This window comes from Erinaceus europaeus, chromosome 10 (genome assembly GCF_950295315.1).
Source record: "Erinaceus europaeus chromosome 10, mEriEur2.1, whole genome shotgun sequence".
In the NCBI taxonomy this organism is placed as follows: Eukaryota; Metazoa; Chordata; class Mammalia; order Eulipotyphla; family Erinaceidae; genus Erinaceus; species Erinaceus europaeus.
In genome coordinates, this window is record NC_080171.1 from 29,087,158 (window position 1) to 29,114,951 (window position 27,794).

Below are 27,794 nucleotides of genomic sequence, written 5' to 3' on the forward strand. Positions count from 1 at the left end.
GGAGGGGAGAGGAGAGGAGAGGAGAGGAGAGGAGAGGAGAGGAGAGGAGAGGAGAGGAGAGGAGAGGAGGGGAGAGGAGAGGAGGGGAGAGGAGAGGAGAGAAAGCGATCTGCTGCTCATAGCTCTGCCTCCGGAAGTCCAACCCCATCGATTTTATCTGATCTGGGGCCCATATTCAGCTTAGGAGCCTATGTGACCTCTGAGATCACATTCTGTGGTTATGAGTAGGAAAATTCCAAGCTGCCCCAATATTAGGACCCATCTTCCTCAGGTGTAGCATAGAGTATGTTGTCCAGCCTCCCTTTGGAGGATGGAACATTCTCTACCGTTGCTGATCCTAGTTGAGGGCAAGGTCCTATGGGGGCCCACAAAGGGGTCTACTTTGTTGTTCTGGTTTTTCCATTTTTATAATATTCTTGGGATGACAAGATAACAGAGATAAAGAATAGGTTCTCAACTGCCAGGCAGATGGTTGTGGAGAGGTGTATGGAAGGGAGTCTGCACTGTGCTGGGACAGTCTGGTAGCCTGCTGGAGGTGGTGGTTACAGGAATTCACACTGGGGTTAAGACAGCACACATACTCATAGGCACACAAATTGGCACACACAAAAGCACAACAAAACTAGTGAAATCTGAAGAAGACTGAGGCTGTATATATGTCACTTTCCTGATCATGGTGCTGTATATCTGGGGAAGGGTACATTGCTTTTCTTTATCATTCTGTAATGATAAATCATCCTGTGCAACTACATTTCAAAATAAAGTTGTTTAAAAATGGAAATAAGCCACAGAATGCAAGCACAGACCTGTAGGATGCAGAGGTTACACAGGCTCCTGTGCTGAATATGGGCACCAGATCAAAATCAATGGGGTTTACAGTTAGCAATATTTAGATACTTTTCCCATATAGTTACTCTCTTCCCTGTTCCAGATTTCTAGTCCTTTTTCCAACTATGACACCATCTCTAGACAATACCTTGGGTCCACCTGCATGTTAGCTGTCAGACGCAGGCAAAAACTAGTAAAGTCATGGGTCCCATGGAATATATCTAAAATAGACCTACTAGCTTTTTCCAAAATGGAGACCCTAAGTCTTCATGTGCAATATTCTTGCCTTTGGGCTCATGATTAATCAACAATTTGTTCTGCTTTATATCTTAATTCTTTTTCAGCCACCAGGTTCCAGGTGCTACCATGACGCTAACCTGAGTTCCCTGGGAAGAGGACCCCACCAATGTGTCCTGGAGACCCACTTCCCTAGAGCCCTGCCCCACTAGGGAAAGAGAGAGACAGGATGGGAGTATGGATTGACCTGCCAATGCCCATGTTCAGCGGACAAGCAACTACACAAGCCAGACCTCCTACCTTCTGCACCCCATAATGATCTTGGGTCCATACTCCCAGAGGATAAAGAATAGGAAAGCGGGCAGGGGTAGATAGCATAATGGTTATGCAAACAGACTGTCATGCCTGAGGCTTTGAAGTCCCAGGTTCAATCCCCTGCACCACCGTAAACCTGAGCTGATCAGTGCTCTGGTAAAAAAAAAAAAAAAGAATAGGAAAACTTTCAAGGGAAGGGATGGGATAGGAGTTCTAGTGGTGGGAATTGTACTTCTCTTATTCTATGGTCTTGTCAATATTTCCATTTTATAAATAAAAAATAAATTTAAAAAATGGAAATAAGGGGGGCCAGGTGGTGGCACACCTGGTTAAGCACACACATTACAGGGTACAAGGACTTGGGTTCAAGGCCCTTGCCCTCACCTGCAGGGGGAAAGCTTCATTCATATTGAAGCAGGGCTGCAGGTGTCTGTCTACTCTACTCTATCTCTACCCCCCTTCTCAATTTCTCTCTGTCTCTATCCAATAATTAATTAATTAATTAATATTTTCTTAAAAATGGAAACAAGGGGAACTGGATGATGATGTAACCAGTTGAGTTCACATACTGTAATGCACAAGGACCTTGGTCCAAGCCCATAGGCTCCACCTGTAGGGGGGCGGGTAAGGTGAGGTGGAGGGGAGATTCACAAATGGAGAAGCAGTGCTACAGGACTGTCTGTCTGTCTCTCTCTGTCTATCTCTCTCTCCCCTATTTTTCTATGCAATAAATAAAATATTTGAAAAATGGAAATTATATTTTATGAAGCAGGGGACTGAACCTGGGATCCCAGATCCTCAGGCATAAGAGTCTGTTTGCAAAACCATTATGCTATCTTCCCCAGCCACAGAATTTTCTATACTTACATACTATAAACAAGTAGCATAGATAACAAGGCCATTACTTCTTTCTTTTTTTTAATATTTATTTATTTTCCCTTTTGTTGCCTTTGTTATTCTTTATTGTTGTAGGATAGGACAGAGAGAAATGGAGGGGGGAGGGGAAGACAGAGAGGGAGAGAGACAGATAGACACCTGCAGACCTGCTTCACCACCTGTGAAGTGACTCCGCTGCAGGTGGGGAGCCGGGGGCTCGAACCGGGATCTTTATGCCAGTCCTTGCGCTTTGTGCCATGTGCGCTTAACCCACTGTGCTACTGCCTGACTCCCTACTACTTTCTATTTTTCAAATTTTCATTTCAAGAATAACTTAAATATTTACAATAATATATTAAGTAGTATAAATCCTTTTTGATATTTACAGAACCCTTTATTATATGTACCAAGTTGGTACCAAGTTGGAGCATTTTCACCTGGCATTAAAATATATACCATTGTGGGGGGAGACTGTAATGGTTATGCAAAAAAAAAAAATTGTTATGTTTGATGCTTCGAGGTCTCAGGTTCAACTCCCACATCACTATAAGCCAGAGATGAGCAGGGCTCTGGAGGAAAAAGAATCAAATATATACTCTTGTCACTATATATTGTTTCATGATGGTGATATAACATTCATTGTACTTATTATATAACATTTTTCTTTTCTATTTTATTGGATGGGACAGAGAGAAATTGAGAGGGGAGGAAGAAATAGAGAAGGTGGGAGAAAGAGAGAGACCTGCAGACTTGCTTCACCACTCGTAAATCTTCTTCCCTGCAAGGGGGAACCTGGGCCCTCATGTATGGTAATGTGTGTACTCAACTAGGTATGCCACCACCTAGCACCTATATAACTTTCAAAGATGCTTAGTAAGTGAAATTCCATCACAGAAATTCCATGTATTGTCTATTACTATGATTTCTCACATTTATATAGAGACTTACAAATAAAATGTTAAGAACAAAGAATACTTTATGATTTGGAAAATTCCTAGGAGTTCTCAGGAATCCCAAAGCTTAACAGCTATCAGAATCTGAAAACACCACCCACACTTCCCGAAACAGGTCATTTCCCATGTACTCAACATGGATGCTTCCATGCAATAATAGTTCCCTCTGCCACAGTATCACCCCACCCCTGCAGGTTCAGAACCAGGCTGGGTGCTCAGCAGAGGGTGATGGGTATCAGTCTCCTGAAGTCCCCACAATTCAGGAAAGTTCCAACCACCTGAGAGAAGCAAGAATGACCTAACTATACAATCTTTCATGTGACAAGTCTGTCAATCTAGGCTATCGGGGATGGTGGCGGTCTTCTACACCATGTGGACAACATCCAGCACCTAGAAGCTTGGGTATGAAAGCACACAGTTTAGGGAGAAGAAGAGGTGGGCAGCAGGGCTTACCTATGGCACTGAGGGCATGTTTCAGCTCCAGGGCAAAGGCGGTGAGGGGCACTTCCTCCGACACAGGCATGATGGCCACCGTGGAGAGATTGCTGGCTGGGTTTCCTGAGTCCCACTTGCTGCCTGTGGCATGTAGCCCAAACTGGTGACCTGGAAAGCACAGGGTCCAGCATCAGCCTGGCAGATAGGGCCACTGCTGTGATACACTCCAGATGTCTGCGTGTTGAGAGGATCAAACACCAGGCATCCAGAAAAAGAGCTGCTCTTGCCTACTGATGTGTGTACCCAGACCACACTGTGAGCTCCTTACACTGAAAATGTGCCAAGGCAAACTGAAGAGACCCTGAGATGTGTAAGGAAAAGAAAGTAAAGCCCAAAGTAGATGAAATAAATATTCGGCCAGAGGAGGACTTGTCCTGTGACTGGCCCTTAGTTTCCTTCATAACTAGTTCTACACACACACACACACACACACACACACACACACAACATAGCCAATCTACAGACACACACACACACACAACATAGCCAATCTACAGACAATTTCTAGCGTCTCATCTGCATGTGATTTCCAGACACCAAATGGAGCATAGAACAACACTTGAGGAGGTAATAACTATGACATGAGGCAACAGACTGGTCTTTGAAGAACAAGACAAGAGGCACAGTATTCTGATCTCCAGGGCCCTCCTTATTCCCATCCTGGAGGTGAGGTGGATGGGGCTGCAGGGGTGAGGTGGCTGGGAGGGCCTTCTGGCATGTGGGCTCCAGGCTCCCACTTGGTCAACCTGGGGATATACCTGTGGCTGTTCCTTGCTGGAGGCTGCCCAATATCTTCTCACCCAAGAGATGAATCAGCCGAGTCACTACCTAAGGACAGAGAAAAGAGAAAGACTGGAGCCAGGTGGTAACTGTACAGTGTACAATTACCAGGGTTCAAGCCCTTGTTCCCACCTACAGGAGGAAAACTTCACTAGTGGTGAAGCACAACTGCAGGCGTCTATCTCCCCCTCACCTCTCAATTTCTCTGTCTCAATCCAATAATAAATAAATAAAGGTAGAAATTAAAAAGATAAAATAGTTTGTTTTTTTAAAAAAAGAAAGAGTGGTCTAGGAAGAGGTATAGTAGATAATGCATTGTATTCTCAACCACTAGGTCTCAAGTTCAATCTCAAGCAGCACATGTAGCAGAGTGATGTCTGGTTCTTTCTCTCATCCTATCTTTCTAGTGAATAAATAAATTCTTTAAAAATAATAATAATAAGGGAGTCAGGCGGTAGCGCAATGGGTTAAGCACACATGGCTTAAAGCGCAAGGACTGGCATAAGGGTCCTGGTTCGAGCCCCCGGCTCCCCACCTGCAGGGAAGTCACTTCACAGGCGGTGAAGCAGGTCTGCAGGTGTCTATCTTTCTCTCTCCCTCTCTGTCTTCCCCTCCTCTCTCCATTTCTCTCTGTCCTATACAACAATGATGACATCAACAACAATAAAAAACAACAAAGGCAACAAAAAAGGGAAAATAAATAAATAAAATATAATAATAATAATAAAATAAAGAGAAAAAGGAAAAAGACCCCAACACATTTTAAATGAAGAAGTGACAAAGTTTCTCTGGCCCCCATTTTCAGAACAGCATTGGGTTGTAATTCCTCTGATAGGCCTGTTTGTTCAGCTGCTGAGGCAGGACCTGATTCTGAAGCGATGAGGTGTCACCTGATCAGGGTGGCAGGCAAGTGTGAAACAAGCCTGGCCAGGTGCTCCCATCACTCTTGGGCAGCACACTTTGGAGGGGGACTTGTGGCCAACAACAGGGGAAGCGCGACCACCCTGGACAGGGAAGGATTAAATGCAGGAGAAGAGGGAGTAGATAGACAGTGGTGATGCAAAGAAACTCTCATGCCTGAGGCTCCAAAGTCCTAGGCTCAATCCCCTACACCACCATAAGCCAGAGCTAAGCAGTGCTCTGGTAAAAAAATAAAACAAACAAACAAAAACTAATGGTCTGGTCTGGGAGGTAGCTTAGTAGGTTAAGTACTGAACTCTCAAGCTTGAAGTTCTAATTCCAATTCTTGACATTGCATGTACCATAGTAATACTCAGAACTCTTTTTTTTTTTTTTATAAAGATTTTATTTATTTATTAATGAGAAACATAGGAGGAGAGAGAAAGAGTCAGACATCACTCTGGTACATGTGCTGCCGGGGATTGAACTCAGGACCTCATGCTTGAAAGTCCGACGCTTTATCCACTGTGCCACCTCCCAGACCACAATACTCAGAACTATTTCCCTCTTCTTCTCCTTCCTCTCCCTCTCCCTCTCTCTTTGATAAATACTTAATAGGTTTGGTGTACTGCAACAAAGTAAAAGACTCTGGGGTGGAGGGGAGGGTTCAGGTCCTGGAACATGATGGCAGAAGAGGACCTAGTGAGGGTTGTATTGTTATGTGGAAATGTTACACATGTACAAACTATTATATTTTACTGTTGACTGTAAACCATTAATCCCTCAATAAAGAAATAAGAAAAAAATACTTAATAGGTCAATGGTAAAAACCACTATTTCACTAATAAAATTAAAAAAAAAAGAGGGGCTATACAATGAAGCATCTTGTTGAGCACACATTACTATGCACAAGGAACTGGGTTCAAGACCCCAAGTCTCCACCTACAGGAAAGAAGCTTTATGAGAAAGTGAAGCAGTTCTGCAATTCTGCAGGGATGCAGCCCAGTACATAGTCATCTTGAGGTCACAGGGCCAAAGAAAGTTGGAACAAGAGCTCTTACCTGTGGGTACCTGCGCTTGATGGATGTCAGAGCACCTGCTGGCAGCTTAGCCAACTCTGAGTCCCGAACGGCATGTACTGTAGTTGCTCTGGCCTGGTGGGTGAGTGTTTCCACCTGAAGGAGAAAAACTGGGGTGATAGGGCTATACTGCTCAAGCCCATCAGCCCAGGAGGGCCCAGCTGGCTATATCTCCAAACACAGCACAGATGGGAGACAAAATGTACTCCACCCAGCTTCCCTCCACTAGTGAAAGAAGTATCAATGAGAGCTTGTGGGTAGCTACACAGTCAGCAGCCTAGGAACCTGCCAGAGGCCAAGACAGTTCAGCAGCAGTTGGCAAGCCAAACTGTCGAGCAGGAGCTGATCTTATGGGGACCATCACATTCTCTTGGGCGAGGGTGAAGGGCTTCTCCCAGTGTCCATGCCAGCCTTGCCAGACATTCTCCCTGGAGCCCTCTCAGGGGTTGACTCTGGCAGCTACGCCACCCACCCATGCTGAAGCTCAGGTATCCTGGGAAAAGCACGCCCCTGATGAGGGAGGAAGGTAATACTTTCCCCAGGGATGCCCATCCCACACACAGGTAGGGGGACAGGCCAGAGCCCAGGACTTTATATGCTGAGAGTTGAGGGTACAGTGAGTGGGAAGCCTGGCCTACCACTCCGATGAGGTCCCCACGGCCATACTCCCCCGCCAGTCGTTTTTTGCCATCATCCTTTCGGATCACTGAGCGTAGCCGGCCACTGAGGACAATGTATGTGCAATCCGACTTGTCTCCCTGCCTGTGGGAAAACATGCTGCTGGGGAAGGGGTAGGGCACTGCTTCCCCCCCAAAGGATCAATCCCATATGGACATCTCTGAAAGCCCCAGACCCAGCTTACCAATAGCCAATGGGTCTCAGGATGTTAAAACAAAACAAAGTAAAATAAAATAAAGGGCCTGGCAGTGGCACACCTGGTAGAGTGTATGCATTACAGTGCAAAAGGACCCAGGTTCTAACCCCTTCTCCCCATCTGCCGGGGGGGGGGGGGGGAAGGGGAGCTTCACAAGTGGTGAAACAATGTTGCAGGTGTTTCTCTCTCCTCTGCCTCTCTCTTTTCAATTTCTGTCTCTATCCATACAAAGGAAATAAATATTAAAAAATAAATGCAATAATGAACATAGTCTTCTCACTAGATGTTTCAGAAAGTATAGCAATTTTCCATTAAAAATATATAAAGGGTTTATTGTGATGTTTAATAAGTGATCAAGTATTTAAAACTCCCTACATTTTTAATACCACAGAATTGATAGCTATCACCTAGGTGTCTGACCTGGGGAAGTGTGAACTCTGACTGTCTCTTGGGACCCCATCACAGGTCACAAGGAGACATCGAGCACATGGACACTTTCCTAACTGCTGCCTGTTTTTGAAGGATAGGGTGTGTTTGTAATTACCGACATGGATGATGCTTGTGGAAAAGTGTGCATGTGTGCAAAAGTTCAGACAGACCAGAAAGCACGCTGTGATGGCTGTCTTAGGGAGGGGCCATAGGAAATCCATCTTTCAGTCTACAACTTCCACTCTATGCGAACCCTGCCCATCAGCCTGCACTACTTTCAGCCAGGATGATTCAGATATCTAGAACAACAGAGAGACCTGAACACCTGTGGGCCTCCGTGTTCACTGCTACCTGTGAGCTTCCCAGGTCCGCTGCACACCTATGGGCCTCACCTGTATACTGCACGCCCAGCCTCTACCTCCATCCAGTCCAGTGCAAAGTCAATCTGCCGCACGAAGGAGGACATCCTCTTCACCACAGTGTGTGCGACGCCCAGAACGACAGTGGGCTGCTTCCTCATGATTCTGCAGAGCCAGGCTAAAGTCACTGCCAGCACTTCCCACATCCCATTACCTCTGTCAGTTCTTTTTCTTTTCTTTTCTTTTTTTTTTAAAACAGGACAGATAGAGACAAAGGAACACCAAAGTTTCCTTCAATGGGGGTGGGGGCCAGGCTTGAATCTGGGTCACACACATGGCAAAGCAGTGCACTATCCAAGTAAGCTATTCCACTAGCTCCTCTGCCAGTTGTACCTTCACCCCAGGCCAAGTAGTCCTGTGTAGGCAGGATCTGCAACCTTACTCATCAAACCAAGGCAATGAACGCAGACAGTGGCTGAAGGCTAGAGCAGAGTGAGGCACTACTGGTCACCTGCTACAGTGAGGAGTGTGCGCTCTGTGGCTAGCAGCTTTGGGAGGTGCAGTGTCCTCCTGAGTGGCCACCTACACCGCCATGCACATCTTCCATGCACTGCACTGGGCTGCACTGTCCCTGGCCCCATGACTATGCCATAAAGAAGATGGAAGGGGGCTGCACTAACCAGAAGAGATCACCAGAAGAGATCTGTTTCATAAGAGCAGCCTGCATGAGGGTGTGAGGGTGTGGCCAAGAGACACCATGCAGGACCTGAGTCAGGAAAGGTACTACAGTGGGTTCTACATGCAAAGAAACCAGTGATGGGCTCTCGCCAGTAGAAACATGGTTGATCTATCTCCCTGGCTGCAAGTGAACAGGTTGTGAGGTTAAGAGAGAAGCAGGGATCCTCTACTAGATCATGGAGGCTCTGGAAGGTCAGCAGTGGGGGATGCTCTACAGTCAGCCTAGATGGGCAAGGGAGAATGTGGCAGCTGAGTGACTCTGGTCTCAGACCTGAGCAATGGCAGAGAGTTACCAGTCACCAGGAGAACAAGAACAGGAACTACAGTAAACTGGGGAGGGGGAGGGGAAAGAGGACCTGAAGTTTTGCCTTGAGTATCAGAGCATGGAAACCCCTCAGACATTCCAGGAAAGCATCAAGGCAGCAGTCCCAGCCCCAGGGGTAAACTCAGGTGGGAGATTTAGTAGGAGTTGTGAATCTGATACATGAAGACATAGGTGAGGTCCATCAACATAGGGGTAGGAGCTGTCTATATCAAGGAACTCACACTTAGACACAAAGACACACGGACACACATACAGAAAGACACAGAGATCAGGTAGGGGCATGGGTGGGCCTGGCTGGCTGAGGATGCATCTGGAACTAAGAGGGAGTAAGTAGCTAGTCAGGGTGTGTAAGTTACCAGACTAACTCCCTTTTTCTTTTTTCTTTTTAATATTTATTTATTTTTATTTTCCCTTTTGTTGCCCTTGTTGTTTTATTATTGTAGTTATTATTGTTGTTGTTATTGAAGTCGTCGTTGTTGGATAGGACAGAGAAAAATGGAGAGAGGAGGGGAAGACAGAGAGGGGGGAGAGAAAGATAAGACACTTGCAGACCTGCTTCACTGCCAGTCAAGCAACTCCCCTGCAGGTGGGGAGTCGGGGGTTTGAACTGGGAATCTTACACTGGTCCTTGCACTTAGCGCCACATGCACTTAACCCGCTGCGCTACTGCCCAACTCCCTTCAGACTAACTCTTTCTAAGAGGGAAGTTGAGTTCCCCTTGTCTTCCAGAGGCAGAAAGGCTTGCTGACTGCCCACAGCATGACATCCCTGCACCAGTGTCTTCACCCTGTAATTCCTGCCTCTCCCCCCGCCAAGGAATTCTGTCTCCTCAGGTACAAGCAAGGTGGTGGGTAGCAACTGTCTGAAGTGCCTGGAATGAGTCCTACAGCATAGGATATGGACATGCTCAACAGGCTGTGCAGGAACCCCAGGTGGGCCTGGCCTCACAATCCTGAATGAGGACTTGGGGGTGAGCTGGCACATAACAGGGCAGGGCAGAGGGGAGACTCACTCATAGAAGTGCGCCTTGGAGATGGAGAGGAAGCTGCAGTCCCTGTTGGCCTTGATGGTGAAGATGAGTGGCTCCCCAGTGAGCACAGCCAGCTGGCCCACCATCTCCCCAGGGTGTGTGACAAATAGACAGGTGTCCTCCCTGCTGTCAATCTTCTGCTGGTACACATGCAGCAGCCCCGAAACCACAAAGAGGATGTTCACGTCCTGACAAAATGAGGGGTGTTGGGCTGGCTCCTCATGGAGTCCCAGACCTTAGAGGTCAGTCTCTTTACTCTGCAACATGGAGTATGGAGCTACCTAGATCAAAAAGGCCAGCTCTTCTGTTGGCTGTGTGTGGGAAATGTGTCACCTGTCAACACTGTGACAGGAAATAACTCAGCATGTCTAGGATTATCTGGAATCATGTACCACAAGAAAATCATCTTATTTATTTTTTTTAAGGAGACCATCTTCACAGTATGTCACACAGTGAGTCCATCTGATGGTAGAAAGTTCAGCTGTTCTACACAAATGTGTGATGAACGGTTCCTTCGAAGTGGCCCCTATATGCACTGTCAGAGAGCAGCTTCTCAGGCTCTGATCCATGCCAATAACAACTGCACAGCACCTCTGAGGGACACTGCCTTTCCTCTCCGTGCAGCCCTGAAAAGTCTTATCTCCAAAAAGTCTGATTCCCTGACAATCATATGCATTTCAGAGCCAGTATCTACAGACGCATACATGAAGCCATACAGATGCAAACTCAAGTTATATATGTTAGCATATGCACTCTTTTCCATCTGTCCACTCTATCCTGATCAGGCCACTCTTTTTCAGGTCTCAGCAGAAAAGGGACAGTGTGTCAGAAATAAAAGTTGGGCTCACCTGACCAGGAAAGTGGTAGAGCACAGGACCTACACATGTGAGGCCTCAAGTTTAATTCCTGACACCACACATGCCAGAGTGGTTCTCTGGTTTTCTCTCTTGCAAAAAACAAAACAAAACAAAACAAACAAACAAAACTCAAGGGCTGGGGAGACAGCATAATGGTTATGCAAAAATACTTTCATGCCAGTAGGGCTGTGGGTTGCCTGAGGGCAGAGGTGGCACTTCCTATGTCTGGGACATCAGAGGACAGGCCCATGCCATTTTTTGCTTTAGTCACATCTACATCTCAGTGTGGCAGAAGGTTCTGAACAGGAGTGGGGTGGACGAGAAGGCAGACCAGAGCAGGTGAAATCAGTTTCCTCTTAGGAAATGGAAACACCTTTCTGGTTCCAAGTGAGGCAAAAGAAAGGGAGCGGGAAAAGGACAGGGGACTTGATGTCTGTGGGAAAGTCCTGAAGAGAATCCTCAAGAAACCGGAAATGGCCGCATCTTTTACCAGATCAGATTGCCTGGGCTCAACTTGCCAATCCGGATGCTACAGGCTTCTGCCACCTGGGCAAGTCCTGTCCTCTGGAGCTGTCTATGCAACCATGCTCAGCTGGGCACCATGGCAGCCAGCTACAGCCACAGGTGCGTGCCATATGCTCCCAAGGAGGTACAGGTACACACAAGAGTGGGGGGGAGGACCTGGGCTCAGCTTATCCACCCCAGCAAGAAAGACCCTTCTCACTGAAATGACTTTGAAAGCAAAACTAGCAGCTGAGGAGGTAGCCCAGTGGATGTGGCAGAGAACTCTCAGTCATGAGGTCCTGAGGGGAACAGCTAGCATTGCGTGTGCCAAAGTGATGCCCTGGCACCCACTCACACACTCTCTTTCCTCTTCTCATAAATAAACAAATCTTTAAAATTAATAAAAAGTTAGAAAGTGTGGAGTAGATAGCATAATGGTTATGCAAACTGACTCTTGTGCCTGAGGCTCCCAGATCCCAGGGCAGGGTCCCATGTTCAATCCTCCACACCAACAAAAGCCAGAGCTGAGCAGTGCTCTAGCAAAAAACAAGTCAAACAAACAAACAAACAAAAACAAAACAAAACAAAAAGTTAGAAAGTAAAAAGCAGCAAAATAAAACTAAAGAGCCCAGGAGGTGGCACAGTAGAAAGAGTGCTGAGTGTGCATATGTGAAATCCTGAGTCCAGTCCCTGCCATTGGTGTGCCAGAATGAAGTTCTGGTTCTCTCCCTGTTTCATAAATAAATACTAAATATGCTTGAGCAGAGAAGAGGCAGGGTGACAGGGAATGCAACTCTCATCCCACCAGCACCTGACACCAGATCACAAGAGACAGAGTGACTGTCCAGAATCAGAAATTGGGTTCTTTCCTGAGAAATAAAACTACTTTTCATCTGTATCTAGGTTAAGAACTGAGAAAACAAAACTTTTTCTTTTGAACATGACCTTGTAAGATGGGTGATGACTCTTTTGTCTGTGTGTAAATGTACAAGTGTGGAAATCTGTTCCCATGGAAGAGGGGATTTTAAGGTTGCCTAAGGGAAAGAGTTTCTGTAGAGGCAGTGACAAAAGACTCTGCATCATGCATCCAGGGCAAGCTAACTAAGTAACCATGGTGAATACCACCTCACATCCCAGTCTTCCACTTACCTGGTCTCCCTGTCTTGATACCACTGTGCCACCTGGAACATGGAGAAGTGTCACCCGGCCATCCAACAATGAAGGATCCTAAATACAGAAGCACAGGTGTCAACACAGGCCAGAAATAAATGAATTAATGAAGGCATGGTAAATGCCATGCTCCTGGGCTCTATGATGGGCAGAGCAGCTCAGCCATAGAATATAATGAGAAGCCCTCTGTGGATACCAGCACATTCTTCAAATTTATTGACAGAAAACTTGTGATCTCAGCAGAAGACAGACAAAAACATTAGTGGAACACAGCAGAAAATACACACCCAAATGTCTTTAAGTTCATGTAACAGAGAGGGTTTTGTTTTAGTTAGAGGAGATTTAATAATGAATGGGGCTGCCTAACTAGTGAAAACATGATTGGAATGCTCTTCTCCAGACATATTACAAGCTCCAGGTTGGAACTACATAAAGCACAGATCAGTATTTCAACACCAGGAACCTGGGAGATTCTTCAACTTTCCAAAATGAGAGGCCAAAGGGAGAGAACCCAGGAAAGTCTCCACTGAGAAGAGAATAGATGCAGAGGATTAAGATATGAGATGTGTAGTGAAATCTATAGTTCACAACTACAGAAGAAAATGTATCAGTCACATTAGACAGACACAACAATAAGGCATCCTCCAGTGTTCTGGGGGCTGAACTAGAACCTGGGTCTAAAGCAGGTGCACATGCAAGTGAACTATTGGGTTCATCAACAACAATAATAGTGATAACTATAACAACAATAAAACAATAAGGAGTACAAAAGGGGGGAAAAGCAAATTTAAAAAATTAAAAATATATATACTATGGGAGGAGAAAAATAGAATAATGTAAAAATGATTAGTTAAAACCACAAAAGGTCCTGAATGGAACTGGTTACCTGAGATGACAATGTATATACGAAAATAAATTGAGAAATCATTTTGTTGGGCTAGGAAGATAGCATAATGATTATGCAAAAGATTCTTGTGCCTAAGGCTCTGGAGTTCTAGGTTCAACCCACGGCATCACCATAAGCCAGAGCTGAGCAGTTCTCTGGTCTCTCTCTTTTTTTTTCATTTGTATCTCTCTCATTAAAATGAAATAAATAAAATATTTTTTTAAAAAAAGAAACTGTTTTATCAAGACACACACACACACACACACACACACACACCATCAAGACAGCACTCATCTGGGAGGGTGCCTGCTTTGTTGTGTGCATGACCCAGATTTCAGTCCCCAGTATACCACATGGGGAAAGCTTCAGTGCTATGGTATTTATCTCTGTCTCTATCTGGAAAACTTAGCCTGGAGTATTAAGCAGCAAAGCCTCAGTGACAACAAATAAAAATCCACAAGAGACAGAAAACAGATCTGTACACAAAAATAGGAACAAAGAACAAAAATAACAATAGAAAACAGTAGCAAATATGGTATTAACTTAACTCTATCACTAATCTTTCATTTGCTTCTCTGTGAACTGAAGCCAGGGCCTAGCATATGCCACATGTCCCCTTGTCTAATTGTCTATTCTTTTCTTTTTAGAGAAAAGGAAATAGAGGAAAGAATGAGGGAGAAGGGGAGGGAGGAGAGAGAGACAGAGAGAGAGAAAGAGATAGAGGAGAAACACCACAGTCACACTCCATTAATTAAGGACTGCCCCTGCCACAGTCCATGGTGCACACATGTAGTGCCAGGATTCACATCCAGCCTGTCACACATGGCAAGATGTGCTTTACTGGGTATGCTAGCTTCTGACTTCCAGTCACTTTAAACCTCAATGGCTTAAACAGTTAAAAGACAAAAATCAGAATGGATCAAAAGATACAAGATCTAAAAAGCAGTGCTCTGGTTGAAAAAAAATCAATTAAATCCATCACAATGATAGGCTAAAGAAGAAAACTACAGGATCAGATCAATACAAGCAAAAATTTTTTTGAAAAATTCTGACATGCAGAAATGACAAAAATTCTTAGTAAAAAGGGAGCAGAGGGAGAATTTCCTCAATTTGATAAAGGTTATCTACAAAAAAACCCTCAGCTGCAACAAAGTGATAACTCAAGCTATAGGGTGTGTTCCTTACTATTTACTCGAGCTACAAGGCCCAAGTCTGCACAATCAATCTGTACAGGTGAAGGTGCACACCCCAATTCATACACAGACACAAACCCTCCACCCCCAATCTGAACAAGGAATGGACATACAGGGGGCATCCACACACTGGGTGTGGTCATCAACCCAAACTCAATGTCAACAACAGCAGACTTGGACACACAGGTGAGCCTTCATCTACACAAAGAGGTTCAGGAAGTGTCATCACCAGGCTCAGAGTAGGAGGGATTGTGGCTACAGAGACAGGGCTGGTTTGGAGAGTTTCAAATAGTCTAGCCCCTTGCTGTGCTAGTTACTTGGGTACTCATGCTTCTCTGTGTATATGGTACTCACAACATACATATACATATATACATACACATATACACATACATATACATAGTGAGACAACACACATATGACAGGGAGGTGATTCAGCAGTACAGCACATGCCGCACATATGTGAGGTTCTGGGTTTCATGACCATAAAATAGTGAAGTGGTGCTCTGGTCTCTGTCACTCAATAAAAACACAAATGTATATAAATAAAATATGTCCATGTAATGAAAATATAATCAGGAGGCCCCTGCCAGGGTCAAGCTGCCTGAGGGAAAGTGAAGAAGAAGTGGCTGTGACGGAAGAGAGGGTCCTCAGGAGAGTCAGATGCCCACCCTTTCCTTCCGCTCACTCCAGTCATCAAGAAGCAGGAAGCTACTCACATCCAGTTTCATCAAGGTAAGCAGGTCCTTTTTGGCAGCTTTCAAGATGGCATCTGTCTTCCTGTTCGTGACAGTTTCATCTGAGTTACTCTCCGAGTAGTGAAAGACTGCAGACGGGGTCTTAGTGACAGTCACATTCTTCTTGGACTTGAGGTGACACAGGCAGCACCATTAGAAAGGATGTGGCAAGGAAAAGGTGTGGAGGGCCCAGTCAACCCAGGTCCCACAAACTTGGGGGAGGGGTTCCCTGGACTTGCAGGCACTCCAAGGAACACCAGCCAAAAGAGGGGAGAGCTATAGCAGAGCCGAAAATAAGGGCCTGCCTACCTTGCTGAGCACAGTGCTCCCAGGGTGTAGGAGAACCCTGGCTCGGTCACATGCCATCCTCAGGTCTGGCGGGGTTCCTGCTGTATACCCTATAAACAGAGGGAGACTCGGGACATTGCTGGCTCACCTAGATGCAATAGTCCAGATGCACTAACTGAGGGTGGGCCAAACACTGAACAAATCCCACATAACACAGATGCTGATGGGAAAGATTCTAACTGTGGAACACACAGCCACTGTGCCTGGAAGGAAGTACTAGCATCTGCATTTCTTTAAATCAGGTTCTGTGAACCGTTGAAGGGTATGAGCTTTATGTCAAACATGTCATATGTGAGCTGTTCACAAGTGAAGCATCTAAGCTGTAGTTTCCTCATCCGAAATGTAGAATTTATAATACCCAAGTCTCAGGATTGTTCTAGAACATGAACATAGCATTGGTATCAAGAGGAGAGAAAGGAGCTCCCAACACAACCAAGTAAACATGGTGAATCTTCAACGCATGGTGCTGCATGAAAGGCTAGCGCTCTGCCACCTCCCAAGCCCCAACTTGTTAGTCTCTTTCTTTTTCCTAAATTTTAAAAAATATTTATTTATTTATTCCCTTTTGTTGCCCTTGTTTTATTGTTGTAGTTATTATTGTTGTTATTGATGTCGTCGTTGTTGGATAGGACAGAGAGAAATGGAGAGAGGAAAGGAAGACAGAGATGGGAAGAGAAAGATAGACACCTGCAGACCTGCTTCACCACTTGTGAAGCGACTCCCCTGTAGGTAGGGAGCCCGGCGCTTGAACTGGGATCCTTACGCTGGTCCTTGAGCTTTGCGCCACGTGTGCTTAACCCACTGTGCTACCGCCCGACTCCCAATTTTTTTTTTATATTTATTTATTCCCTTTTGTTGCCCTTGTTTTTTTTATTATTGTGGTTATTATTGTTGTTACTGATGTTGTCGTTGTTACAAAGGACAGAGAGAAATAGAGAGAAGAGGGGAAAACAGAGAGGGGGAGAGAAAGATAGACACTTGCAGACCTGCTTCACCATCTGTGAAGCGATTCCCCTGCAGGTGGGGAGCTGGGGGCTCGAACCGGAATCCTTATGCAGTCCTTGCACTTTGCGCCACGTGTGATTCACTCGCTGCACTACCGCCCGACTTCCCACTTGTTAGTCTCTTAAAGGCATCATTTCATAAACAGAAATTTCAAAATTTAACATAGTTCAATTTATTGAGTTTTTTCTTTGGTGGTCATATTTTGTTTCCTGTTTAGGAAATCTGTCCTATGTGTAAGATTTATCATTCATGTTTATTGTTTTAGGGTTCATTCTTTTGTCTGAAGTGAATATGGGAATCCTAGTATAGGTACAAAGTCCTAGCAAAAAACTCAAAAAAAAAAAAAAGGGAAAACTGTAAATATATATATTTATTTTGCAAAAGGCTTACACAAAAGGATCCAGGAGAATATGTTTATGACCCAGAAGTGAGGGAAAAATAAGAAAGATACAAAGTCCAATCACAAGTGTGGGTTCAAATCAAGGAATAGCTAGGCGGTGGCACAAGGACCTAGGTTCAAGTCCCTGGTCCCCACCTACAGGAGGAAAGCTTCACAAGTGGTAAAGCAGGTCTGCAGGTATCTGTCTCCCTCTCTATCTCCCTCTCTTCTCTCAATTTCTCTCTGTCTCTGTCCAATGATAAATAAATACAATTTTTTTAAAGAAGTCAAATCAAGGGACAAGGCTTCTGTTCAGTGAGGTCCCCAGAGCTGTGTTTTTCATGAGGAGAAGAGAACTGAACAGTTACATTGATGAGGGATCTCTCAATTGCATAAAGAACATAAAGCCACAAGATATAGTAGGTTCTTGGAAGGAAACTCAAATAGCTCTCAAATGATGAAACTTACTAGCAACCCTCGTGATCTGAATAAACACAAAACAGATTTTCAAATGAGCAAGCTTGTGGGAGAGTGCTGGCTGGCCATGAACTGCACACAGAAGAAGCACACACAGCCAACAGTGCCCCCGTGGCAGGGATGCACCCAGAGACTATCCCTCTCCATTGCCCCACAGAGCTGGTACCAGAGTTATTAGCACTTGCAAGCAAGAAAAGAAGAAGGTGCTAGGGAGTACGCAAGAGGTGAATGAGTGATGATGACCACAGAGTGTGAGCATGGAAGAAAGTCTGTGAGGAAATACGTGAGGTAAACTCTGCAACTGAGACTCAACAGGAAGGGAAGGGATAGATGTGGGTACTAAGGTGGGGTGGGGAGGGAACCTGCTCTAATGGAAACAAAGTCTGGGTGAGGCCAAGGGGATACTGTTTCTGGGGAAGAAGTCACATGTCAGTATTCTAGGGGGACAGCCCAGGGGGAGAGGTGTGGTGATGGGGAAGAATGTGTGTGAGTGCATACAGGTCTGGCGAGCATTTCAGACCTGCATGTAGGGGGCAGGCGGGTATAGGGTGGCATAGAGAGGAGCCCAGCAGATGCTCAGCACTGCCTCAGACAAAGACAGAGAGTAGGGCAGAGGAGAGCATAATGGTTATGCAAACAGAGTCACATGACTGAGGCCCCAAAGTTTCAGGTTCAATCCCCCGCACCACCATAAGCCACAGCTTAGCAGTGGTCAGGTTAAAAAAAAAGGGGGGGGGGGAGGGTGAGGAACTTCCTTGGACCTAAGGGTTTGTCACCTATTACCCTACGAACACTTAGAAGTTCAGGGTGTAAGGGCTGGGTGGTAGTGCAGTGGGTTAAGCTCACATGGTGCAAAGCACAAGGATTAACATAAGGATCCCAGTTCGAGTTTTCTCTCCTCTCCTCTCCTCTCCTCTCCTCTCCCGGATCAACTAGGAATACCAAAGGAGACCACCCGGACCGAAACAAGACAGGACTAGAATGACCACAGAAACCCAGTAAATCACCCGTGAGTACAAACACGCGTGGCTGGTGACAGAGAGGAGAGAGGGGCCTAAGGAGAGATTAAGTGACTGCTAACAGTTCGACAGTTTGTCAGTGGAGACACCACCTCCAGTCTGCTCCACCAACAAGGGGACAGCTAAAGGGAGGAAAGGACTCCCCAGAGACTCACCAAGTACAACTCTGAGTCTCCATTGCTACTACCCTCAGAATCTGGAGCAGCAACAGGGAGGGACACCAGGGCACAGAGATCTAACCGGGAAACTCAGGAGAAGACCTATACCTCGGTGGCATAGCTGAAGGGCTGTGAAAGTCTCTTTGCATAACCACTGGATTATCTCTGCCACACCCTGCTTTATCTCTTGGTCAGGAGTCATTGATTAAGCCAAGAAGCCTATTGATAGTTTAAAAGCCCTCAGGCTACCATAGCCTACAGGGGAAAAAAAAAAGGCTTTTACACCACTGAACTCCAACTCAGGGATTGAAAAACCTCTTAACTTATATAAAATGGTTAAAACAACAAGAAAAAATAATGGAGACTCGAACCAGGACAAGAGTCCAGCTAAAAGTCCTCCAGAGGGCAAAGCACAAAACAACGACTTCAACATCCAAACATTAGCTAAGGAAATAATAACAGGAGTGAGTAAAGAATTTGAAAAAATTGTAATCAGAACTGCAGGAACAACAAATGAGAATATGGAAGAAAATTCTAATTATCTCATGGTTATTAGAGAGCTGAAAGCTGAAATTGCTGAGCTAAGAAGGCAACTAGCTGAACAAGCTAAAACAGTATCAGAGCAGGGCAACAAAATAGATGAACTCCAGAAAGCAGTAGAGGGCAGAGAGAATAGAATCAATGAGGCTGAAGACAGAATTAGCAAGATTGAGGATGAATTAGAGACAACTAAAGAAGAAGTAAGAGATCTCAAAAAGAGATTAAGAGATGCTGAAAACAACAACAGAGTCCTATGGGATGACTTCAAAAGAAACAATATATGCATTATTGGCTTACCAGAGGAAGAAAGAGAAGGGGAGGAAGAAAGCGTTCTCCAGGCCATAATAGCTGAAAATTTCTCTAGTCTAGACAACACCAAAGACATAAAGATTCAAGAAGCCCAGAGGGTCCCAAACAGAATTAACCCAGACCTAAAGACACCAAGACATGTCATACTTAGATTGGAAAGGAATAAGGATAAAGAAAGGATCCTCAAGGCTGCAAGAGAAAAACAAAGAGTCACCTACAAAGGAAAACCCATAAGATTAGCAGCAGACTTCTCCATACAAACACTACAGGCCAGAAGAGAATGGCAAGATATCTATCGAGTGCTCAATGAGAAAGGCTTTCAGCCAAGAATACTATATCCTGCTAGACTGTCATTCAGACTAGATGGACGCATCAAAACCTTCTCAGACAAGCAACAGTTGAAGGAAGCAACCATCACCAAGCCTGCCTTGAAAGAAGTTCTGAAAGGTTTCCTATAAACAACCAGACCACCACAAATAGAACATATATCAAAACACTCTAAAACTCTACAAGAATGGCGTTAAAATATCTTCAATCTTTGATATCAATAAATGTCAATGGCCTGAATTCACCTATTAAAAGACACAGAGTAGGAAGATGGATCAGAAAACACAACCCAACAATACGTTGTCTACAGGAAACTCACCTAACGCAACAAGACAAACACAGACTTAAAGTGAAAGGATGGAAAACTATCATTCAAGCCAATGGCCCACAAAAAAGGGCAGGAACAGCTATTCTCATATCTGACATGATAGACTTTAAAATACATAAGATTAAAAAAGATAGGAATGGACACTACTTAATGCTCAGAGGATCAGTCAATCAAGAGGACTTAACAATTATTAATATCTATGCACCCAATGAGAAGCCATCTAAATACATCAAACTTCTACTGAAAGAGCTACAGCAATATATTAACAGTAACACAATCATAGTAGGGGACTTCAACACCCCACTATCTCAACTTGACAGATCATCCAGGAAGAAAATCAGTAAAGACATAAGGGAGCTAAATGAAGAGATAGATAAACTAGAACTATTGGACATTTTCAGAGTCATTCAGAGCAAGTTGTGGTATATATACACAATGGAATATTACTCAGCTGTAAAAAATGGTGACTTCACCGTTTTCAGCCGATCTTGGATGGACCTTGAAAAAATCATGTTGAGTGAAATAAGTCAGAAACAGAAGGATGAATATGGGATGATCTCACTCTCAGGCCGAAGTTGAAAAACAAGATTAGAAAAGAAAACACAAGTCGAACCTGAAATGGAATTGGAGTATTACACCAAAGTAAAAGACTCTGGGGTGGGTGGGTGGGTGGGTGGAGAGAATACAGGTCCATGAAAAATGATGAATGAAATAGTGGGGGTTTTATTGCTAAATGGGAATCTGGGGAATGTTATGCATGTAAAAAAAAAAAAAGAAGTAGAAACGCAAAGCAGAAATTGACTGAGTTTGGAGTATGGCACCAAAGTAAGAAAGCAGAAGTATACTAGAGTTTGCAGTGAGTACCTCCCTAATACTTCCTCTCCACTTTTCCAAGCTTTGGGTCCATGATTGCTCAACAATTTGTTTGGCTTTGTATGTTAACTCTCTTTTCAGTCACCAGGTTCCAGGTATCATCAGGATGCCGGCCAGACTTCCCTGGATTGAAGACACCACCAATGTGTCCTGGCGCTCAGCTTCCCCAGAGACCCATCCTACTAGGGAAAGAGAGAGGCAGACTGGGAGTATGGACCGACCAGTCAACGCCCATGTTCAGCGAGGAAGCAATTACAGAAGCCAGACCTTCTACCTTCTGCAACCCTCAATGACCCTGGGTCCATGCTCCCAGAGGGATAGAGAATGGGAAAGCTATTGGGGGAGGGGGTGGGATATGGAGATTGGGTGGTGGGAATTGTGTGGAGTTGTACCCCTCCTACCCTATGGTTTTGTTAATTAATCCTTTCTTAAATAAAAAAAAAAAAAAAAAAAAAAAGGATCCCAGTTCGAGCCCCTGGCTCCCCACCTGCAGGGGGGTTGCATCACAGTGGTAAAGCAGGTCTGCAGTTGCCTCTCTTTCTCTCCCCCGCCCCGTCTTCCTGTCCTACTTCAATTTCTCTCTGTCCTATCCCACGACAACAACAGCAATACCAACAATAACAGTAACAACAACAAGGGCAACAAAATGGAAAAAATGGCCTCCAGGACCAGTGGATTCATAGTGCAGGCACTGAGCCCTAGCGATAACCCTGGAGGCAAAAAAAAAAAAAAAAAAAAAAGGAAGAAAAGAAAAGGAAAAAAAAAAGTTCAGGGTATTAGGCTGGGCAGTAGCGCAGTGGATTAAACACACATGGTATAAAGTACAAGGACCAGCCTAGGGATCCAAGTTCAAGCCTCCGGCTCCCCACCAGCAGAGGAGTTGCTTTACAAGCAGTGAAGCAGGTCTGCAGGTGTCTATCTTTCTCTCCCCCTCTCTGTCTTCCCCTCCTCTCTCAATTTCTCTCTGTTCTATCCAACAACAATATCAGCAATAACAATAATAAGGGCAACAAAAATGGTGGAAAAAAGGGTCTCCAGGATTTGCAGTGGATTTGCAGTGCAGGCACTGAGCCCCAGCGATAACCTTGGAGGCAAAAAAAAAAAAAAATTAGGGTGCTGTCTCTGAGTGAGGTCCCTTACCTGGTGGGGATGAAGGGCCCTGGTCACCTGCCTGGGCCTTTCCAAGCTCATCCAAGATCTCTTCATGGACAGAAGGCAGAGGGACTGATTGGCTCCTCTTCAGCAGCGGCCCAGAGATTGCTGCACGGCTACCCGCTCGGTCTGTGAAGAGATGGCATTCGATCAGGCCTCTGACCCCACAGCCCTGCACAAGCAACTCACCCTGGCACTAAGAAAGCCCTCTGCTGTACCCTCTCTGTCTGCCTGGCTACCCCACACCCACCTAGGCAGAGAAGTGATAAGTGCTTACCAGACTCAGACTCAGGCCACTAACCTCTCCAATGTCTTCCTGAATCAAGTGCCAAACATCTTGATGATAACCTCCATCTTGCATTGAAGCTGGCAGTGTGCTATTCTCTGTCCAGGTAGTTATTTGAGCACACTGGGACTAGCTCTGCACTCCACCTGGCCCTCAGGTGAATCAATCTGGACTTACTGCCCCACCTTCCCACCCTGAAAGGAGCCTGGCCTGTCATGTCATGCAGTATATCACTGTTCCGGGCCCCACTACCTGTGGGTCCCACCCATACTGAGGATGGTGGCCCTATACCAAGCAGCCTTTGGGGACAGTCCCTGAGGCCCAGCCACATAACTAACAAAAGGCTAAGTGAGAGAAAAGACACTGGGGAGAAGTACATAACTGACACGTTTCCTAAAGTATGCTTCTAGGAGAAAGCAGTGAGGCAGAGGAGGACTTCAAGGTCACCACATACAGGGTGTGGGTGCCTCAGATCAGGTGTGCAGCTCCTGGGGTCTCTCATTTGTTCTCTGTTTCTCCTCACGTGGGTGACAGTTTTACTGAGTCTTTAGGAATTTGGCCAGCCACTTGTTCACAGTGATGAGCCTAATTTGGTCAAAGAGGCTACATGTACACTAAGCCTAAAAAGGGCTCCCCATCTCACATCTAGACCCCTCTCAAAAGTTCAGAGTAGCAGTGAGGTCAGAATGCAGAGCAGGGGACTTGCTTACCCACTGCTTCTCCCTATGGCCAAGTCCTTTGACAGAGAAGGGGGGGGGGGCTTGAGAACAAAAGAGAACGGGGGATGTGTAAAATGACTGGGGAGGGGACTGAGGTGACAGCAGCAGACAGGACCTGTGTACAGGAGGGTATAAGACGTGGTAGAAGTACCTGGGTCGGGAGTCGGGCGGTAGCGCAATGGGTTAAGCACAGGTGGTGTGAGGCGCAAGGACCAGCAAAAGGATCCTGATTCAAGCCCCAGGCTCCCCACCTGCAGGGGGTTTGCTTCACAGTAAAGCAGGTCTGCAGGTGTCTATCTTTCTCTCCCCCCTCTGTCTTCCCCTCCTCTCCATTTCTCTCTGTCCTATCCAACAATGATGACATCAGTAATAACTACAACAATAAAACAAGGGCAACAAAAGGAAATAAATAAATAAATAAATATTAAAGAAAAAAAGAAGAAGTAGTACCTGGGTCACAGGACTCCTGAGCCCGCAGGGACTTCTCAACTCGTTCCTCAGGGCCACAGCTTGTCTGCCTCCTAGCCTTGCCAGAGGCCACACTGGCTACAGACACGAGGGGGATGGCCTGGCTCTCCTGGGATGAGAGAAAGAGCAAAGAGCTCCTGGAGCAGTTCCAAACACACACTCTAAGGACCACTGTCATGCTACAGTCATGAAATCAGTCATGTCAGCACGGATTCGTCTGCTCAAGGCAACAAAGTCAATTGTCAAGTTTAAATAAGAGTCAAAACTGTCAGAACCCTTAGTATTCTTCTTCTTCTTCTTTTTCTTTTCTTCTTCATCAGAGCACCACTCAGCTCTGGTTCATGATAGCACGGGGGACTGAACCTGGGATTTTGGAGCCTCAAGTATGAGACTCTTTTTGCATAACAATTTAGGCTATCAGCACCCTGCCCCCTCCCCCCCCATACCCTGGACTTAATAGTCTTCAAAATACTGACTGAGGAAATAGCTTAGCTGGTAGAACATGGGACTTGCATGCCTGCCTGAGGCTACCCAGGTACCACATGCACTAAAGTGGTGCTCTGGCTTCTCTCTTATGTCAAACTCTATCTCATATTAAAAAAAAAAATCTTTAAAAAAAATACTCAAGATAAACAATGTAGGAAACCAAATGCCATGCCCTAGAATGTAAACAATGGCAGATGCTAAAACCTAAAGTATCAATGAAACTAGGAAGGGTATTTAGGAGAAATGATCAGGGGCATCTGACAGCACACAAACTGCTCCAAACTCCCTAGACCAGACCCACTTTTGGGCTGTGGGAACACAGTAAGGTAAAGTAAGTGTCTCCCTTATTTCTCACAAAGACTCTGTGAGGTGAGACCTCTCTCACAGCCAATGGCTGACTCCCACCCAGGCTGACAGGAAGAAGGGGTAGAGGGCAGGTCACACTGCTGAGTGCTGGCAGGGTATCCCATTGCCCCAGGAACCAGCAGGTGACAACCTGATGTGGGAGAGTGGCAATCATCTGGGGGTGGGGGGGAGCTAGGCGAGGAGCTGGGAAGGATAGCAGCTTATGGTCCCAGTGCCAAGCTCCCACTTGGTTGGGACAAGAGTTGAGTGGGCACAAGGTCACCTGACAGGTGGCAGGTCTCTGGGAGGTATGAACGCTGGCTTCTGAGGACCCCCCCATCTCCAAACCTAACTCACAGGCCCATTCCTGCACAAGTCCTGGAGAAAAGTCACCAAGGCCCTTCCCAGTGCCCACTCACAGGGTTGAAGAGCTCCGTCGTGAGGCCCAGGTAGTTGTGCAGAGCCAGAAAGGTGACCCTCTGCAGCCGCACCATAATGATCTGTGAGGGAGACAGATAGCTGCACACCACAGTGAGCCCAGCTCAGGCCTAGGTGTGAAACTGCTCACTTAAACATCTTACCCTGGTCACCTAAGACATTCACATTGGAGGGAAGGGAGTGAAGGAAGTAACATGCATTAACATGGCCAAGTTTTCTGTAAATCTAGAATTAACTTCAAAATGAGAAGCTTAATAATCACAAAAGAGGTGTTACCTTGGGGGTTAGAGAGAGATCTGAGGAGCTCTCTGAGATTATGAGTATTAATTTCATTGTAAAATATATTATAAAATTTTCTAAATCACCCACTCCCCTCTGCCCCCCTGTACTCCCACCCCCAAGCCACCAGTAAGTCCTGCAGGGAGGGCTAGTCCACTTTTCTTATGTGCCTTCACAGTCAGCCAGCACAGGAAGCTGATGGAAAGTTTAATGTGCTGATTCCTGGGAGTCCTGACAACTGAAGAAACCATGACTCACCTGCACCACTCTCACTAGGGTTTCAGGATATTTCTCAAAAACTCCTTGAAAAGCCACAGCTGGCAGCCGGAGGATGGTGGAGGGGACAGCAGCACGGGCGGACACGGTTTTGTAGGGGGCGGTGTGGCCCTGTAATGATAGGTCCTTTAGGACTGCCTCGCTCCCCTCCCCCAGCTCCTCACAAGCTGGACTGTGGAACAGCACTGCTGTGCGCCCCGGGCTGTGCTTTGCTTTTTGTTCTCCAGATCTTTTTTGTTCTCCAGATCTACAGCAGAGGGTGACCAACAGCAGGAATCAGGGGGGCCAGTCCCAAGCTGGCTGGAGCATCAGCCAGCTGGCCAATACACATATCTGGTATGACCCAAGGACCAGGAACACAGCTCTCCACAAGGAACATGGACCATCAGACTGTGTGGGACTTTGGTAAGAGCTACAGCCTGAGCCGTTGGCAGGGCTTCATGTACTAAGAGTGTGGCAGTGGATTTCAATGTCTGGAACTGGCTTGTGTTGGAGGAAAGTCTACTTTGTAATTGATCTCCCCCATGCAGTGACATTCAGCATCTGAGCTCTATCACCACCTTCCTCCTATAGCTGGTTCTGGCAATTACCCAGCTCTTTTCTTTTTTTTTTCCATTTATTTATTTATTTATTTATTTATTTATTTATTTATTTCCTCCAGGGTTATTGCTGGGGCTCGGTGCCTGCACTACAAATCCACTGCTCCTGGAGGCCATTTTTTTTTCCATTTTGTTGCCCTTGTTGTAGCTATTGTTGCCATTGATGTTGCTGTTGTTAGATAGGACAGAGAGAAATCAAGAGAGGAGGAGAGACAGAGAGGGGGAGAGAAAGACAGACACCTGCAGACCTGCTCCACCACTTGTGAAGCGACCCCCTGCAGGTGGGGAGCCAGGGGCTCAAACCGGGATCCTTATACTGTCTGGCCCTTGTGCTTCGTGCCACGTACGCTTAACCTGCTGCACTACCACCCGACCCCCTACCAGGGATTCACAGATAGAGCCATGGATGTAGGACCAAGAATTTGGCTGGTCTTGGTCCCCAATTTCTGAAAAGAACCTGTAAACCCTTGAAAGTCCCTTAGTGTTATTTTTATTTATTTTAATTTTTTAAAATTATTTTCCCTTTTGTTGCTCTTGTTATTTTATTGTCGTTGTATTTATTATTGTTGTTGTTATTGATGTCATTGTTAGATAGGACAGAGAGAAATGGAGAGAGGAGGGGAAGACAGAGAGGAGGAGAGAAAAAGATGGACACCTGCAGACCTGCTTCGCTGCCTATGAAGCGACTCCCCTGCAAGTGGGGAGTCGGGGTCTCGAACCGGGATCCTTGTGCTGGTCCTTGTGCTTCGCGCCACATGTGTTTAACCTTCTACGCTACTGCCCGTCTCTCTCAAAAGTCCCTTAGTGTTAGTAGAAGCTTGGTTACGCAGTCTTGGGGTGGAATTCGTCATGTTAGGAACATCAAGAACAGGGTGCGAACGAGGAGGGGCTGCTGGCTGAGCTCAGTCTAATGACTTCAAGTCTATCCATTTCAGCAATGAGAGAGCCCTGATAAAAGCTTTTCCCTGGGGGCCAGGTGGTGGCGCAACTGATGGCTCTTTTTCTCTCCTCCTCTCTGTCTTCCCCTCCTCTCTCCATTTCTCTCTGTCCTATCTAACAATGACGACATCAATAACAACAACAATAATAAATACAACGACAATAAAATAACAAGAGCAACAAAAGGGAAAATAATTTTAAAAAATTAAAATAAATAAAAATAACACTAAGGGACTTTCAAGGGTTTACAGGTTCTTTTCAGAAATTGGGGACCAAGACCAGTGGACAAGGATCCAGGTTCGATCCCCTGGTCCCCACCTGCAGGGGGAAGGCTTCACAAGTGGTGAAGCAGGGCTGCAGGTATCTCTGTCTCTCTCCCTCTCTATCAACCCCTTCCCTCTCAATTTCTACCTGTCTCTATCCAATAAATAAATAAAGATGATTTAAAAAAAAAGCTTTTCCCTGTGACTACCTCTGTG

At 45.7% G+C, this 27,794-nt stretch overlaps 1 protein-coding gene across 1 annotated transcript in view; it reads right to left on the reverse strand.

Annotated features, from left to right (window-relative positions):
• Positions 1–27,794, reverse strand: part of PNPLA7 (patatin like phospholipase domain containing 7) — an 88,430-nt gene that overhangs the window by 32,166 nt on the left and 28,470 nt on the right. The window contains exons 10-22 of the mRNA XM_016194675.2: positions 25,760–25,888; positions 25,204–25,284; positions 23,936–24,062; positions 22,469–22,609; positions 15,875–15,963; positions 15,548–15,694; positions 12,729–12,806; positions 10,201–10,406; positions 8,159–8,290; positions 7,102–7,225; positions 6,446–6,559; positions 4,463–4,532; positions 3,663–3,812 (exon numbers count right to left, since the gene is read on the reverse strand). Coding sequence (XP_016050161.1) covers positions 3,663–3,812; positions 4,463–4,532; positions 6,446–6,559; positions 7,102–7,225; positions 8,159–8,290; positions 10,201–10,406; positions 12,729–12,806; positions 15,548–15,694; positions 15,875–15,963; positions 22,469–22,609; positions 23,936–24,062; positions 25,204–25,284; positions 25,760–25,888 — 1,588 coding nt within the window. The remainder of the gene's footprint in view (positions 1–3,662; positions 3,813–4,462; positions 4,533–6,445; positions 6,560–7,101; positions 7,226–8,158; positions 8,291–10,200; positions 10,407–12,728; positions 12,807–15,547; positions 15,695–15,874; positions 15,964–22,468; positions 22,610–23,935; positions 24,063–25,203; positions 25,285–25,759; positions 25,889–27,794) is intronic.